The 17,747-nt window shown below is 32.0% G+C and overlaps 1 protein-coding gene across 1 annotated transcript; it reads right to left on the reverse strand.

Annotated features, from left to right (window-relative positions):
* Nucleotides 1-8,787: 8,787 nt before the first annotated feature.
* Nucleotides 8,788-14,568, reverse strand: LOC21390362 (SNF2 domain-containing protein CLASSY 1). The gene is made up of 5 exons (XM_010089240.2): nucleotides 14,468-14,568; nucleotides 14,097-14,347; nucleotides 12,125-13,534; nucleotides 11,763-11,906; nucleotides 8,788-11,454 (listed from the first exon to the last, which is right to left on the reverse strand). Exons 1-5 carry the CDS (start codon nucleotides 14,517-14,519, stop codon nucleotides 9,520-9,522), a joined length of 3,792 nt encoding a protein of 1,263 aa, XP_010087542.1. The 5' UTR covers nucleotides 14,520-14,568; the 3' UTR covers nucleotides 8,788-9,519.
* Nucleotides 14,569-17,747: the final 3,179 nt, after the last annotated feature.

A 17,747-nucleotide genomic window follows, 5' to 3' on the forward strand; every position in this document is an offset into this window, starting at 1 on the left:
TTTTTGATAATTGTAGCATATATAGGCTTAGTTTTGTAGTATTGTAGATTTTAGAAAAATTATTTTTAGCTGTGCTGAAAGAAGAACCAGCTGTTACAAAAAATAGCTGAGTGTTTGGTAAATTATAATTATAGTAGTTGTGCTAGTTTCAAAATCAAGGTAATAGCGTTTAGTAAATTATGAGGTTGAATTGCCGTGAATAGTTAAAAATTACGACTATATTATAATATACTATAATATAATATTATAATTACAATATAATATATATTTATTATTATATTTAATATTATACAAAAAACTATTATTATATAATATATTATATAATTATAATATAGAATATAATAATATTATTAAAATAATAACTAAAATTATTAAAATAACGATTATATTATATTATACAATATAAAGTATATTTATTATTATATTTAATATAATACAATAAAACTATTATTAAATAACATATTATATATTATATAACTATGATATAGAATATAATAATATTATTAAAAAGGTTAATATAATTACAATATTATAAAACATATTATAATAATACAAACAAAAATATTAATATTTCAGTTATAATATAATTAAAAATTACAACTATATTATAATATAATATATAATCATTATTATATTATATTAAACAAATATATTATAATTAAAAAATTATATAATCATAACTTGTGTAATACACAATAATAGATAATAATATTAGAATTATTAAACTATATTAATTATTATATTATTATTAATATAATAAATATAATTATATTAATACAATTTAATAATATAATTATGATATTATTTGTTACAATATTACTATTATATTATATTATATTACGAGTCTGAATTTTAGATTGGAAAGATTGTAAATTTTAAATTTCATTAGGGATATTATGGGTATTATACAAGTTTCATTAATTGTACTATGTTGATTCTCATACAATCTAAAAGCTAAAATTATCTTTAAGCTGCTTTTAATTTTAGCTGTAGATTCTTAAAAAATTCTTCAAAAAATACTTTTGAGGAGATTTACCAAACATTAAAATACTTATGTTACAAGCATAAGCTGATTTTCGGCTGGAAAAATAATACCAAGCTAAGCTATGGTTGACACGTGATGTGGAAGCGGCGATAAAAGTAAGTTGATATTTTGCACTAATTAGATCTTCCAGTAATTCACTCCTCAAATAGATAACCTAACCAAAAAGTGGTTTAGACGTTTATACAAAGAATTTCTAGGATTGAATCACGTATTTATCAAGTTGTGATTGATTTCTGAGAAATGAGAAAGTTATCCTCTAGTCTCAGTTGTGTAACTGATCATTACGAATAGAAAAAAAAAAAAAAAAAAAAAAAAAAAAAGAATGATTATTGGTTTTTTCAGCTAGTGAATTCTAACCAAGAGTACCAAAGAATCAGTTTATTCAACTTTTCAATTGAAAAAATGCCAAAAAGAATTTGTAACAAAAGACCGCAGGGACAAAGCACGAAATTTTTTTCAGAGGGCTTGAGTTAAACTAAAATTTTAAACTAAATTATGTAACAAAATATAATTTTAAGTAAAAATTAAGAGGATAAATGAAATAATTTTGAATATCTTGAATAAATTTTAGAATCAGAAAATTTTAGAGGGCAAAGTAATAAATTTTATATAGGGTATAAATGAAAAAATTTAAAACAATTAATATAAAACTTAGAAATAAAAAATTTTAAAGGGACTAGACAAGAAAATATGGGGTAAAATTGTAATTTACCTCGATCCCTCAGGTCTTAGCTAGCTTTAGGGACCCTAGGAACCCATATATACCTCGATCCGTACAATTAAATTAGCTTTAACGATTGACTCTCTATAGTTTTTAATAAGTACTTGTGAAGTTTCACAGATATTAAGGGTCGTTTACTTCGTTAATTTAAATTTGTAATTTAAATTAAAATGTGATTTTATGTGAGAATTTTTTATTGTAGTAAAAAAATTAGATGTGACTATTTCTAAAAGTTTTTTATTGTAATAAAACTCGAATTCTAAACTCGAATCAGCGAAATGAATGGGGCTTATTGTGTGAGAATTTTCCAATTACATTTGTCATCAACTAGCTAGGGACCTAGGGTTCTATATATCAACCAATTACATTTATCATCAACTTTACAATTAATCTTGTATCTCTCACAAAGTAGTTGAGGGGTTCACCGTTTACATTGTCCTTTTACAACTTTTAGCACGATTCGATGGCTCCATATTGAACTTTCTCTTTTGTCCTTTCCTTCTCTCTTTTTTTTCTTTCCAATTCCCACCAAACTTATTATCCCAACTTGATCATTTATTTATATTTTATTTTTATTTTTTTGCGTAAATATTAAAGAGCCATCTTTTCACGTGCTGGTCATACAAGAAGACCTATTTTCATTGGTTTAGCTTAGGTTAGGTCTCTCTCTTTGCAACTACCTAGCATATGGTGATATACACAACATGATCATGATACTTGACGTATCATGGTTTGCCCTATTTGTTTCTTTCTTTCTTACACGTTGGCCATTTGTTCCTTCCATCTAACACCAATAGCTTAAAAAAGTGGATATATTTGCTGAATTTAGAAAACAAAAACAAAAGGCTGTTTTTACCTTTCTCTCACGATTTATGTAAAGGAAAAGGACATTGGAGAGCGCCATATTATTAGGGCCCGTTTAGTTCGTCGATTCGAGTTTTTAATTCGAGTTGAGATGTGATTTTATGTGAGAGCTTTTTACTGTAGTAAAAAAGTTAGATGTGATTGTTTGTGAGAGCTTTTTACTGTAGTAAAACTCGAATTCTAAACTCGAATCAGCGAAATGAACGGGGCCTTAGTGTTTATCGAGAGAGAGAGAGAGAAGCACCATGTTGGTCTAGCTTGGTCCAAAACCCCACGTCAAATCAATAGATGCTATTACCTCCTGCGTGGATTATGGCAAGAAACTCGCTGTCCATAAACAAATAAACTGGACTACTTTAGTTCTGCACTCTGCTTTGCTTCTATATATATTTAATTAATACACATTTTATTCATAGACAATAATTTGGCAAAGAAATAATATGATATCTAAGTTCAACAAGTATCCAAATGAATTGTTACCTTAGAGACGTTGTAAATTAAGGAGCGGCTCATAATGAAACGATCGTCATCATGTAGCTTAACATATAATTTCATGGTTTTCTCATTTTTTAGTCTCATAATTGTAGGATAAATTTCATTCTGACTCTTGATTTTTAAAACATCCTAGGACGAGCTAGTACCTGATATATGAAATTGTCTCAAAATTAATCCTTCCGTCCATTCGACGGTTGAAATCTCACGAATAAATACAATAAAAGATCATGCGCAATTATTAGAAGTTACTTTTACATTTCTATGTGTTAGCGTACAATTATTAAGAAGGAAGTGGTTTCTTTTTTACGTCAAGATTACAAACGGATGGATAGAAGGATTAGTTTAGACAACTTTTGTAGTTTGAGAACTTGTTTTGAGACATTTTAAAAGTTATAGACTAATAGTTCGGAAATTAAAAATAAAAATAATCCTTCGAAAAATTATGAATGATATAGTCTTAAACTTTATATATATATATATATATATACACGTTATTTATATTATATACAGTAGTGGAAAAAAGACTTATTTCAATAAATTAAAAAATATATAACAATTAAGAGCACAAAAAGTTGGATAATTCTTCTGGCTATTTTAGTGATACTCTTGTAAAACAAAACCTTTTCTGTTTTTTATATATTGAGTAAAGATAGTACCTAAACTATTGTTGATCTTTGCCGAAGGCCGAGAGGTGAGAAAGGTATGATCGTGCGTAAACTTCAATCTAAAAGGATAATGACAAATCTTTCTTCTAATATTTGTTGCAAGTGTACAATTAAAAGAAGGCTATTTGCTAAATAAGAAAGATATACGTCTAGCTCATATATCTGTGCATTTCTTTCTCTTCAATATTAAATTACACTTGCACATATTTAATTAATTCTTGAAGCTTTTTCTGTCGATCTTCAAAGGTCGCTAATCATATTATTACGTGCCACATGATACTAAATTAATATTTTACGCTTTTTTTAACCAAAAAAAAAAACTCTGAAAATTATAATGAATTAAAATATAATAGTAGTGCTGAGAAATGTAAATATGTGTGTTGTCCTACATAGAAAGTGGATGAGAATGTGAGATGATTTATATACATGGAAGGACCGAAGACCTAATAAGTTAACCTTTTGGGTTAAGTTGTGCTCTTGAAATGCGTTAGGCCAATTTCACATGTGGTGTCTCACCAACAAGTGGTATCAGAGCCCATAGTTTGTATATGCCAAGCAATCACACTCGGTTCATGTTTCCGCAGTTGGTGTTGTTGCAGCTGTGGATGGTGGAGTATTTAGTGGACTCGCATAGTTTCGGCTCTCTTTCTCATGCTCAAGTTGGCTCACGTTTGGAGTGTGATGCTTAGATGTGCTGGCTATTAGAAACTTTAGTTTGAGGGAGAGCTCAGTGAACACATACATGAGGGGGAGATTATTGAGAAATGTGCATGTATGTATTGTCCCACTCCTAAAATGCATTAAGCCAGTTTCACATGCGATGTCTCCCCAACAAGTAGTATATATTTTCTCGATTACCAAATTGAAGAAAGAAACAAACGTGTTAAATCAGCAAGCATACTTGACCCAGCTTATGACCTTTCCTAGACGACCTATATTTTTTCCTTTTTGGAAAAAAATGAAAAAGGGTGGAATTGAACCATTTTCTTATAACTTTGTGTTTAGTCCATATATGCGTGGTGTTAGGTCTCACATTGATCTCAATTCTCATCTTCCTCTTTTTTTGACGTTTCTGACTGTTTATAAGTTTCTCTCATTTAATTTGAAAACAAAATTCCAGCTAATATTTGCACACTTACATCTAGTCATCTACTATATATTGTACATTTTATGCGCGAAACATACATATATATACACACACATATATATATATATGTACATGCATAATAATATGTATGTATGTGTATTTTTATATAATATTGGACGAAAATTGTCTGACATAATACGTCTTATAATTAGGACAAATTAAAGGTACACTGCATCTAGTAATAGCAAAAGAAATCGTCTATGCTGATGAAAACAGATAAAATTTAAGAGAACAAAACAAAAACAAATACAAAAATCGTGGTAGTTTCTGAAATAGCTAAAATAATCGTGCAATTTGCAAATATATAATGTCAATTCGAATCATGTGGCCAATTAACGATAAGATGGAGCCCAAATTTATATTTCAGTTTGGCAACTTGATCATGGTGGTTGGTTCGAAGAAGTTTCCATGAAGATATATCTTGAATTCCTACTTCCAAGTAATTTATCCATGCTTAAACCGACATCTTTTATTTTATGCGTGTTAGTTCATAATCTATATGGTCCAGGTTCGTCCTTAAAGAGTACTTTCCCTTTTTTTTTTGGGCTAGTTGTACTTTCCGCAACTTGATTATGATATTCCGGTTTTCAACTACAATCCACTGTTTCTCGCATAGTTGTATTAAATAATTAATAAAATTATAGCCCACAAGATATGCATAAAATTAATATACATGCACATATACAAACTTTTTTGCATGTATGTTCATTGTGTTCGTATCGATCCATATCCAAGAATATATAATGAGTCAATATTATTCAGCAAATATATATATATATATACACATATACATATATATGTTACATTTAATGTTATCATATTACATTTTTTACGTTTATATGTTGCGTTTAATTGACTGTTCTCTGAGAGATTATAAATAAAACCCTATATATAATTTGAGATCAATTTGTAATATGTATACATAATACTCACAATATACATACGTATACGTGTATATATGTGTACACCGGTTATATTATTATCATTATATAAATCTTATTATTATTATGATTATTATGAATCTCATTATGATTAATGATTATTATGACTACTACGAATATGATACAATCTCTTTTTTTTTTCTCTTTTAGAGCCGGATCAAAATGTTAGCTAATAAGCGTCTTATAGTAAGAGGAGTAGTTATGAACTCTTTAGACCATCCCCATATATATGAATACAGATCGCGATTTCATGGAGATTTTAAAAGCATATATATTAATATATTCTTCTAATTTAATTGGATAGCGACTTCTACTTTGAATATATATGATGACATTCACTTAACTTTCTGAGTGTTAATTGTTAAATTTTTAGCTAATGTGGTCATGGTGGCAGAGAAACAAACTCCAAAATTTACGGTATAAAGGAGGATGCGTGAATATATCAAATATGTTGAATAAGTTTCCAGTATTTGAAGCGGGTAATCTCACCGTGGTAACATGCCAATGGTATTATCTTCTTCTAAATCTCTAAAAGTTTGTACTTTAGGATAGGAGGCACAATTTATAATCCATATCAACTCATAAAGCAACTTCGTCAAGATGTTGTATCCTATTTTCATAATGCCATCTTCATTTAAAACTTAATAGCATTTCTTTATATCATGTCTTTAAAGAGTCCTTTCCTCTTTTTCGTTTTTTTTTTTTTTTTTTTTTTTAAGGCTAATTATACTTTTATCAACTTGACTGTGATATTCTGGTTTTCAACTACAATCCACTGTTTCTCGTATAGTTGCACTAAACTATTCATAAAATTATCGCCCACCGGATATGCATAAAAGTAATGTATGCACACATATAACATTTGTGCATGCATATGTTCATCGGGAAAAAAATTATATTATTTGAGTATTTATTGTGTGTGCGTATAAAGTAGTAATATCTTCTTCTCTTACTTTTTGTAGTTTTTTATTAGGATATGAGACAGTTTATTCTCCGTTGCAACTTATATAGAAACAACCTCATTAGGATGCTGTATTCTATTTTCATAATGCCATCAAACTTCCATTTTAACACATTCACAACCAGTTAGTAGGGCGATAAGCAAGATATATATTGGATTCCAGTTACGAGTCTTAATTTTAGAGTGAATTGAGTAATTCACTTTGTGAGGCTTAGAATTAAAGGGTACCACTTTATTCTTATAATCCCTTTCGATTAATAAAAAATAAACAAAAGAGAAAAATTTACAAAATCATACTTCCAAATAGAGCTGTCAGTATTATCCTGTTACAACTATTTAACTAGGCATAATCATTTTATCATGATGTGTCTGGCATAATTAATTATATGTTCATCTCATATCATGCCAATTCAAAAATCCTTACTAATTGGCTTGACACGATCCATTTGACCATGTTATGTTCCTTGTCATGTCAAGCCACCTTTTTAATATGTTTAAAGGGGAAAAGAGACAAATAACTCTTAGAGCATATAAGTCTGAATTTCTACTCATTACTTTTGATTAATATCATTTTTAGTCAAATAATTATAATAACCAAGAGGGTATTAATCAAGAGTAAAAATCCAAACTCATGCACTCGAGTAACGTCCACATATTAATGTCTTGTGATGTTGTGTTCCTCTGCAAATGGGTTGGCCTAACTCATTTAAGAGCTCTACGTCGAAATAAGATAAAATTATTGAATTTATTCTTAAAGTGCATAAGTATGAATTTTTATCCATTTCTCTTGATTAATACCCTTGTGACTAATATAGTTATTTGATTAAAAAAAATATTAATCCAAAATAATGAGTAAAAATCTAGACTCATACATTCTAAAGAGAATATTAATCCAGAACGTTATTTGTCTCCTTTACCTTTAAAACAAATATATGAAAACGTTGTACCCTCCATGGAATAATTGCCCTTCACAATTAAATGGACTTTGAAAGCTAAACACAACAAATCTTTGATGGAATAATCCAACGCATTTGTTTACGTTTTACGCACATATTTAAGGACACTGCAAATACAAGTATTTTATGAAGAAAAGAACCTTTTAGTTTTGAGAAGTTTGTGCTTCTTAAATTAATATATATATATAACGATTTTAAGGAGAAAAGTTTGAAAGCAGAGATGTTATACAGCGTTTAAGAAAAGGGAGAAATACAAAAATGCTACTAAAAAAAAAATACTGTCCTTATATTTATGCCACCAATGACAAAGCTTTTAACATTTATGCCATTTAATTCACCAAAAAATATCCTGATTTTTTATATTAACAAATATAGCAAAAGACTAGATTGACATAAATATAAAGCTGTTAAATGTTAGGGTGCGTTTAGAACTCAATCCAAAATAATTTTATTTTTTGTATAAAAATAGAAATAAAAACGTTTTCAATCTCAGACAAAAATCATTTTTAAAAATACGTTTGGTAGTTTTATCAAAAGATTGTTTTCAGTATAAAAAAAACCTATTAATGTCTCACTCTCTCTCTCTGCTCGAGAGAGGAGAAAATGAAAAACGACTAAAAGTCGTTTTTCATTTCTCTCCAATTTTACACTAAACTAAAAAATCATTTTCATTTTCGTTTTTTTTTTCTTTAATTGTGCCAAACGCCGTTTTAGAATCGTTTATTTTTTCTTTCTCAAAAAACGTGAAAAATAAAAAAAAGAACAATTCCAATCAAGGCATTAGTGTCATACTATATAATTTTCTCAAATATAAATTTATGCTCTCTCACTGAGAAGCATTCCTATAGATTTCACACGTCCGAAACAAAACATAGGAACCATTACTTACGCTACAGTTATATAACTCTTAATTCATCTGCTCAGCCAGCCATAGCTACGTATGAAATTGATCGATAAAATATAACACAAACCTGTTCCAAATCTCTCCAGGGCATTTTCCATTAACAGAAGTTGATCTTACTTAAATTTAGCACCTAGGGTAACTCAACGAAAAAAATAATAATAATAATAAGTACAACAACTTTTGTGTTTCCCATTGGTGATGTTTCAATCCTCTTACAACAAAATCATCCCTAGTTTCTTCATACAATAAACATTTACTATTGTAAGGTGTTTTCATAATCTGATGTAAATCAGACGGTTCATCAACATTTTACTTCGATAAGGTGTTCTCATGCCACCTTGCCAAAGAATAACTCACACCAATTGGTAAAGAAAAGTTCGCAATTTGAACCACAACTCAAACTTTTTTGTTACAGTGTTTTCTCTCATAAAAATTTGAACTTCTGTTCAAACTTATGAACCAAACAAGCAGATAATCTCGATGACTGTCATTGGTCCTAATTTTCATACAAGGTTCAGAACACTCCTCAATATTTAGAGAGAGCAACCAAGTTTGACATATATGAACTGTTGATAAAATAACTGCAGCTGATCATCATAATGGTCATACCAAAAAGGTCCAAAAGTCACGTATAACCCTTTTAAGAACATGAATAATCAGCTTGAAAATTAGCCAGAAAACGGTCCTCTTACCAAACGTTTCAGAAAGGGATGGAGATCAAGACTAAGGACATGCATATATAAGAGAGAGAATGAGAGTGAGAGTCGGAGAAATCCAAACGTAAGACACTTTGTAACACGACTTGTGTCATGTCATAAGGTTAGTCTTTACCTCTGATCACTGTTGAAGCTTTCTCATTTTTCATGATCATGTGGAAGGATTTAGTCCGGTCCTCCTCCACGATCTCTCGCAGAATGTCGTCCTCTATCTTTTCCGCTTGCCACCTAGAAGGGTCCTCCACAAAAGCCTCACTGAAAATCATGCTTGACACCCATTCCTTCCAAGTTGTTCTTCGGTACTTGTCTTCTTCAAGTGTGCCTGTTGCCAGGAGTTGGTACACATAAACCACTTTTTGCTGACCAGGCCTAAAAGCTCTTGCTATGGCCTGCTTGGTCTTGGAAGGGTTCCACTCTGAGTCCAACATGATAACCCGAGACGCGGCTGTTAGACTAATTCCTTCAGCACAAGCCGTGATTGAAGCAAGCAAAACCCTCGCGGCCCCTCCTGGTTCCTCGAATTTATCCATCACTCTTCCTCGTTCAAACAATTCAAGGTCCCCCGTGAGGGCTAAAACTTCTCTACCCCTTTGCCAACCAAAGACATGCTCAAACAGCTCTTGGAACAGTCTAACAGGCGCAATGTTGTGACAAAAGATCAATATCTTCTCCGTCTTGACAACACGATAAACAAGATTCAGAACAAATTTCACTTTGGAACCTCTTTTCAAGTCATACTTGTACTTGTCAAGTTCCATTAGCTCTTCATCGCTGAAGAATTTGTTAGCACATAGGGAAGTTTTGACCAACCAAGGATGAATTGACCCTAGAGTTATCAAAAGCTCTAGTTCCAGGGGATAACCATTGTATGTTGACATTATCTGATGCAGTTTTACCAAAATATCATGCTGCTTATCCGTCGAGTTCATCAACAAGGTGTAGATTTGTAGGCCAGGAAGTGAGTCAGAGCCCCCACTTTCATACACATCTATAAATCCATTGGTAATCTTTCTCAACATGTTAAGGCCCTTCATCCTCTCCTTTCCTACATTCGAATCGATCTTCCTCGCGATGGTATCTAAGAAGAACTTTCTCGCTCGTGCTTCCATCAGATTGCGTGCCTTCTCCGCCAGTTTCTTCTTTTTCCTCTTGTACTTGGGATCTAATGCCTTCAACACCTCATTGATAAACTTTGGTCTTGCCAAACAAAGGGTATTGAAATATTCACAGAAGTTGTTCTGAAACAATGTCCCAGAAAGCAATATTCTTAGCTCCGTCTCGACTTTCATCAAGACCTTCCTCAGCCTTGATTTGGTACTTCTGGGGTTATGCCCCTCATCTAGCACCAAGATCCCTGGACTTTCTCTCAAAACTTTAGCCATGAATTTCCTGTGTGCAAACTTGGAGTTTTCTCGCATCAATGCGAGAAACGAAGTGTATCCCATAACAAGAACACTCGGATGTGAATGCCACTTCTGTATTTTCTCTAGGCAATCCAATATATGCCTGACATCATCTGTCGGCATTGGGGCCCCTGGAAAGACCACGGATTTCTTCCTGAACACTCTGTAGGTTCTCCGACCGTGAATTAAATAAACCGGTACAGGAATTTTCCACTTGATAAATTCTTTGTACCAGGTATAGAGTGTTGTCTTTGGAGCAAGGACCAATGGTCTTGTTCCGGGGAATAGCTTGAGGTAACTGGAAAGGAATGCTATGATCAGAAAAGTTTTCCCAGCTCCAGGAGAGTGAGAAATAACACAACCACCTGTTTTCTTGGAACTTTTTTCCATTAGATCTGGTTCCAAAGATCCTGCAATATTTTGCCACAGAAACTCAAAAGCTTTTTTCTGATGAAGGTGCAGTTTCCTTCTTACTTCAGGAATTAAGGCCCAAACATTCTCTTGTCCTTCTGTTAGAGGATCATCTGGAGAGTCCGGGTTATTCTTAAAATCCAACTTAGCATCACCATCTGGACCATGATCCAAATCCTCTTCATTGAAGTTTTTATCATCTGAATTCCAGTTTGTTTGTTGCACCTAGAAAAATGAAAATGAAAAATTAAATAAAAACACAGCAGATATTAGTTGAAGAACAGCATAATGCAGAAGCAAATGATTCCCATTTATGGTTACAGATCAACCTAAATCAATATTTGTAAATGCAATGAAATCGAGAAAAAATCCTCATCTCATAAGTATTAAGCTCAAGAAACAGCATGAGAATGTCAAAAGTCTTCCTTGGTTCATCTAAAAGGAAGGTAAGACTTAAAAATAAAAACAAAATAAAATTAAAAAAAAAACAAAATGTTTCTATTTAGGAGTTTATGAAAGGTGAAAGGACTTACAAAGGGTGGTGAAACATCTTTTATCTCAGTCAAAACAAAGCCACATATAACGCACAAAACACCGAGCTCTTCATCCACTTTGTAGTCATGTAGGCAACCTCCATTCGACGCTTTTGCCTTTGCACTCGACACACCATTTGAACCCTAATTAAAATAGTTTTATCAGATTCAATTAAGCTTCCAAACAAAGGAACATAACTTGAAGACAACATAAATGATTCTGCATTGTTCACAAGAGTTTTTATTCTACTCTAAACTAGCAATCTTGAAACACAAACATATAACTGTAGAAAGAGAGAGAGTCCATGACTGATAATTTCATAAAAAAGGATCAGAGGAAATGGAAAAACTAACAATTCTACCTCATTTTCATCAAGCACATAAATTGATGCCAAGGCTAGTTCCATTTCTTTCCACAACATGTCAATCTCTGACATCTCTTCCTCTTCCTCTTCTAGTGGTACTTCAGTGTTACTTGGATACAAGTTGTCTGTTGTTTTTTTATTCTCTTTCCACTGCTCAGTGATAGGGGGCTCTTCCTTGCCAGTGCAATCAATGTTTTGGAGGTATTCGTTTATCAGTTCGGTGTATGCGCCTGCACTTAAGGACCGTTTCTGATAAATTCTTTCTCCACTTGAACTCTTAAATCGCACAAAATGTGACCTTTTCTTCGATACCGGCTTTTTCTTGAATGATCTTGTTTCCCATGTAGTGTCTATATCCAAATCTTCTGAATCGTAACTACTCTTTTTCTTTACTTTTGCGCTGCTGTTAATGTAAAAAAGCTCGGGAGAAATTTCATCAAGCTCTTTTTCATGATCTGGAGGATTCCTGGCTTGGAATTGGTAGTACTCAAAGGAAAGCGGATCGGTTTGTTCTGTAAAAGGCACAATAGCTAGCTCACATTGATCTTCTTTGCGCCTTTTCCCACTTGATTTCTCCTTCCTCTCTGTGATCTCGCTTTCTCTTTGATTCACACAGAAATCTATTTTGCGAGGACGACCTCTCTTTTTTCCTTGGACAGTATGCGGTTTGTCAGTATGCGGCTTGTCACAAATTGCCTTAACACCAAAAAGGCATGATAATGGCAAATTCATTTCATCATCTTCTCCTCTGTCTACCCTGTATGGCCTTGAACGGACATAGCCAATATCTATCTCTGACCCGCTATCACAGCCAAGAAAACGCTCAGGTTGTACGTTTCGACGTTTGGAACGACGCAAGCCTATAGAGTCGGAAAATGGTGATGGTCCAGCTTCATCTATGTCACATTTAGGAACTATCATGTTAGAGTCATCAGGGAGGAATTGAATGACAATAGGTAGCAAAACACCGTTGTCCACTCTAAAGTTCACAGCATGTAGATTACTATGAGAACTTGATGAAGTGTCTTCTTCAACACCTCGCAAAATTTGATATACAAGTTTATTTTGCACTGATCTTACATCGAATGAAACTCTCTTTAAAGAAGAGGTAACGAGTAACCATGAAAGATCATTTAAAATCTTCCCTAAAAGCAGTTTAGTTTTTTGCCTTGAAGGGCAGTCCTCAGAGGACTCCCATCTGTAGTGCTTATCTTCACAAGGGTTCAAACCGAGCTTTTGAAGGATGAAAATCTGATCAATTCCAATTGCGGTAATCTCTTTGCTTAGTGTTTCTCTCACTGCACCAAGAGAACCTTGGTTGGTATAGAAGTTAACATAAAACTGGCATGAGCATCCAGATTCATGAGGCTTCCTCTCAATGGAACTTATTCTACCATCAATCCAATCCTGTAACAGAAATAAATCATCAAAAACTTATCAATTGTTTTTGAAAATATTTCTGCTTGTCTTTTGAGGCACGGAAACGACAACGTTTTCTAAATCACGTTTGGTTAGCAAATGCTTTAAAAACGAGAACGTCTTTTGTGAGAATGGTTTTTGTTAAGAAAATGGAAAATGGTTGAAAGTTGTTTTCACATTTCCGATTTCGTTTTCTAAGGCTATAACTTAATACACGTATTAAAAGACATACAAAAACGAAGTTTTACTTTTTTCTTATACCAAAACAATCTCTCAAAAAACAAAAAATAACCAAACGCAATTTCAAAAACAGTTTCAACAGCATTTCCAAAAAATTATCATTTCCATATTCCTACACAAAACAATACCAATTTGAAAACAGTACCAAACGAACCCAAAATATCTCAGCATCAGTAATTTTGAACCAAACAAGCAACATAAACATTAAAAGAAAAGGTAAGCACATTACCTACTCAATTATGATAAGACAAAAAGTAATGCATTATGAATAGAACACAAAATAGGGTCAAAGAATTCCCTAAAAACTCACAGGTTCTTGTATTTCTTTATCCAAACTCTCTTCATTTTGGGAGGGTGAAAGAACACATATATCAATGCCAGGCCTCAAAAAGCATGTGCAATCAGATAATGTAGCTTCTCTTGATTTTATCCTAAGGTTCACAGAGGGACCTCTCTCCTGAATCACACGTGGATTGTCCACAAAATTCAAAGTCATAGTTCCATTCCTGATAAGTAAACTTTCTGCCCTTTTCCATGAGCTGCCAGAAATAGCCTCAAATGCTTATTTAAAAAAAAAAAAAAAGGTTAGCAGAGAAAACACTCTGATTGATATAATCAAAGTGAGAGAAATCTGTTAGTTGGTTTGAGAAAAAAAGAAAGAAAGAAAGAGGAAACGCTTACAATAACCACCAAATGCGTGCGTTGATTGATATAAATGCCTTTTTGTCACCATCTTTGATAAGCCAAAAGCTTAATCTCTCAAATGATTGCTAGACAGTGATGAAACACAATTTATATTCTGCACATTTGAAGCTTATATAAAGACTAAAGCACGATTCATCATTTGAGGTAATAAAGAAAAAATGATGGGAGGGAAAAAAATTAAAAAAAAAAAAATTGGTTAATAATATCCCACATCAGTACCATGGAAATTGTGAACTTCTTCCCAAAAATGATGGGAGGGAAAAAAATTTAAAAAAAAAAAATTTGGTTAATAATATCCCACATCAGTACCATGGAAATTGTGAACTTCTTCCAAATACAGAAATGTTGCTCTCTCTCTGTTCATTTTCTCCTTTGAGGTTTTATTTCTTTTTTTTTTCGCCGCACCTTTTCTCTAATTTCTCATTGCTTGGTCGCCACCTTTCATTCAAATGACATTGCACACCAAAAAAAAAAAATCACAAAGATGTTAATGCAAATTCAGTGATTCGCATTCACACATTTCTGTGCCAAAAGTGAAAGCTGTGACACTTAAAAAAATGACTCAAAAGTGTTTCTTCTCCTTTCCCTGCTCTCTTTCTCTCTCTATTTATTTTGATCCTGTAGGAAAAAAAAACAGCATCTTTTCCTTTTTCGTGACTGAAAAGATAGTGAGAAAATAAGAAGGAAATAAGACAATAAAGGGAAACGAATCAACAGTTTACCAAGTCCATTTAAGTCGAACAAAAATGGAAAAAACAAAACAAAACAAAACAAAAACAGAGAACTTGATTCCTGATTACTTCAATTATTTGTTAAAAAGGTATGTTTCAATGCAAATAGTATTAACGTTTACAAGAGAGAGAGAGAGAGACGGAGGGAGAATCTTGCTTTATAACGCATTACCAAACAGAAATTCCCACAATGAAAACCAAAAATAATCAATCAAAAAGGAAGAAAACCAACAATGTGCTAAATTCAAACAACAACCCAAGCCAAACCCAATTCAAAAAGCTTTTAATTTTCAAAGCAAACCAATCACTCTGTTGAGAACAACAGTCGCAGAATCTATCAACAAAACAGAAATGAGAAAAAGAAAAAATATGGTTTGAGAACTCACACCTTCAAAAGCAAAACCCAACTTCTGTAACTCAAAGATAATCGGATTCGACTGAGTTTCGATCGGAATTCAGATTCCCAGCAAACTTTTGGCCACAAATAAAGAAGCTCTTACTAGACTCTGCTGAAGCTAGAAAAAGTTGTACAAGTAGCCGCTGAAGTGTGTGAAAAGGTGAAAGAAAAGGCAAAAAGAAAAATAAAAAGAAGAGAGAGAGAGAAAACGACAGCTCAACGGAGAAATCTATAAACGGGTCTGACTATTCTGAGATGAAATCTTCGATTTTCGAGCTGCTTTTTTCGCAAATTGGCATGATGAGAGAGTAAAATTGACAATTAAATAAAATTGTTTTTTTTTTAATTATGCAAATTAAAAGAGGTCGTTGGGAAACCCGGGGTTTGTCGTCAGAACTGCATGTCGTAGAAAGAGGTGTGGGTTGGGAACGGCAATTTCGGGATATGGAATATTGAACAGACGGCTGTGATTGATTCATCCGAGTTGGAGTTGTTGGAAGGTGGGGACCACCACTCAGGTGAGAAATTTGATGCTCTGAAAACTTTCAAGCCAGAATAAGCACGTGTGAGCTCGTCATCTACTCGTCATTCCATTTAGTCAACTGTTTTTTTTGTCTCTCCGTTGACTACAGTGTTTTTGCCCGTAAGCCCATCATGTTTTGGACTACTTCACGGCCTTAAATGACAAAGCCCGGTCCAAAAGTATAAAAAAATAAACAAAAAAAAAGTAACGATATTTTGTGATACAAATATGAACATCATTAAGATAATATCACTAAAATAATTAAGATAATATCACTAAAATAATTATTATATGATTTTTTCCAATCTTAAAATATATTTTTTTTAAAAATCCTATATTTCAACCCCATCATAATAAATTTTCCATATAGTGTAATTTTTACTTTTCTTTTTTCTTTGAAAAATCTAGAGGAGATCCAAAAGTTGTATATTTTTTAAAAAAAAATATAAAATTAATTCCTTCAGTTGCTCCAATTTTATAAGTTAAGAAAATATAATATTAATGTAATGTAAATATCGTTGAGGTTTCACAACGTTCTAGTGAATTTGGGTGTGTACTTACATTACCGTTCTTAATTGTTGGCAGTTAAAATTCGTTAATAAAAAATTCTTAGAAACCCTTAGCTCACTGTGAAATTAATATATTAATTGTTGAGGAATGAACAGAATTAAATGCGCAAAATAAATGAATACCGAAAAATTTAGAGTGATTTATACTCTATTTAAGAGCAATTTTCATTATGGGTTAGTTAGAGTTTTTCACTATTTGGAGACAAAGGTATTGCATGCTCTATTTACTCCTAGTCTAGTGGATGAAACTTAAGGTTTTCCTAGGAGCTTAATCTCCTATTTATACCTCACTTGGACAATTACTCTTAATGAGATCATTATCTCTATTTTCTTAAGAATAATCTCACCTTGATTCGCGGGATTTATCTCCTAAAACATCCCTTTATTTATAAGATTTGGATTACAAACTTTACTCCTTTAACAAATTTCATTCCTTATCTCGTTTTTCTGCTCGCCTATTGCCTTAATCGTAATTAGCCTCGGGCTTGACGGTCATGTGGTCATCCATGCCTATAATTTTTTATTCTTATTTAAAAAAGAGACAAATACATTGTTTGTCATAGTTTTATAGAAACTTATTATTTATGTCATTTTAAATAATTAAGTATCATTATGATATTTTATTTTTTTATTAATTGAATGACAATCGTTTATTTTTAAATGAAGTGACATAAATAATACTTTTTACTATCTTGAATGGTATTTCTGATTTTTTTTTCCTTTAAACAAATAATGGTATTTAAATTTGAGAAAAACAAAACGCATGTGCTACTCACATTTTATGATTATAATTAAATGCATTCTTAGGAATCAAATTTCCTAAATATATGACATTAAGGTATCACTATTCCAATTCTAAAAAATTATTCAAAAATTTTTTAAACATTGAAACTAAATTGATATATTTGTTATCAATATCCCTGAAAGCCAAAAATTAATATTCTCGGCATCCAGACCAATGCAATTAAAATACATTTCAAAATTTTCATACTAAAATAGTAATGATCAAAACGACATAAACCAAACATCAAAAGCA

The sequence above is a fragment of the Morus notabilis genome, unplaced genomic scaffold (genome assembly GCF_000414095.1).
Source record: "Morus notabilis unplaced genomic scaffold, ASM41409v2 Scaffold2113, whole genome shotgun sequence".
Classification (NCBI taxonomy): domain Eukaryota; kingdom Viridiplantae; phylum Streptophyta; class Magnoliopsida; order Rosales; family Moraceae; genus Morus; species Morus notabilis.

Excerpts from the sequence above, each read along its gene's own strand:
- LOC21390362 (XM_010089240.2), bottom strand. The coding sequence starts at position 14,519 with ATGGTGACAAAAAGGCATTTATATCAATCAACGCACGCATTTGGTGGT. Across the intron at positions 11,907-12,124 it reads ATGTGCTTGATGAAAATGAG|GGTTCAAATGGTGTGTCGAG; the intron begins GTAGAATTGTTA and ends TATTTTAATTAG. Across the intron at positions 11,455-11,762 it reads AAGATGTTTCACCACCCTTT|GTGCAACAAACAAACTGGAA; the intron begins GTAAGTCCTTTC and ends TCATTTTTCTAG.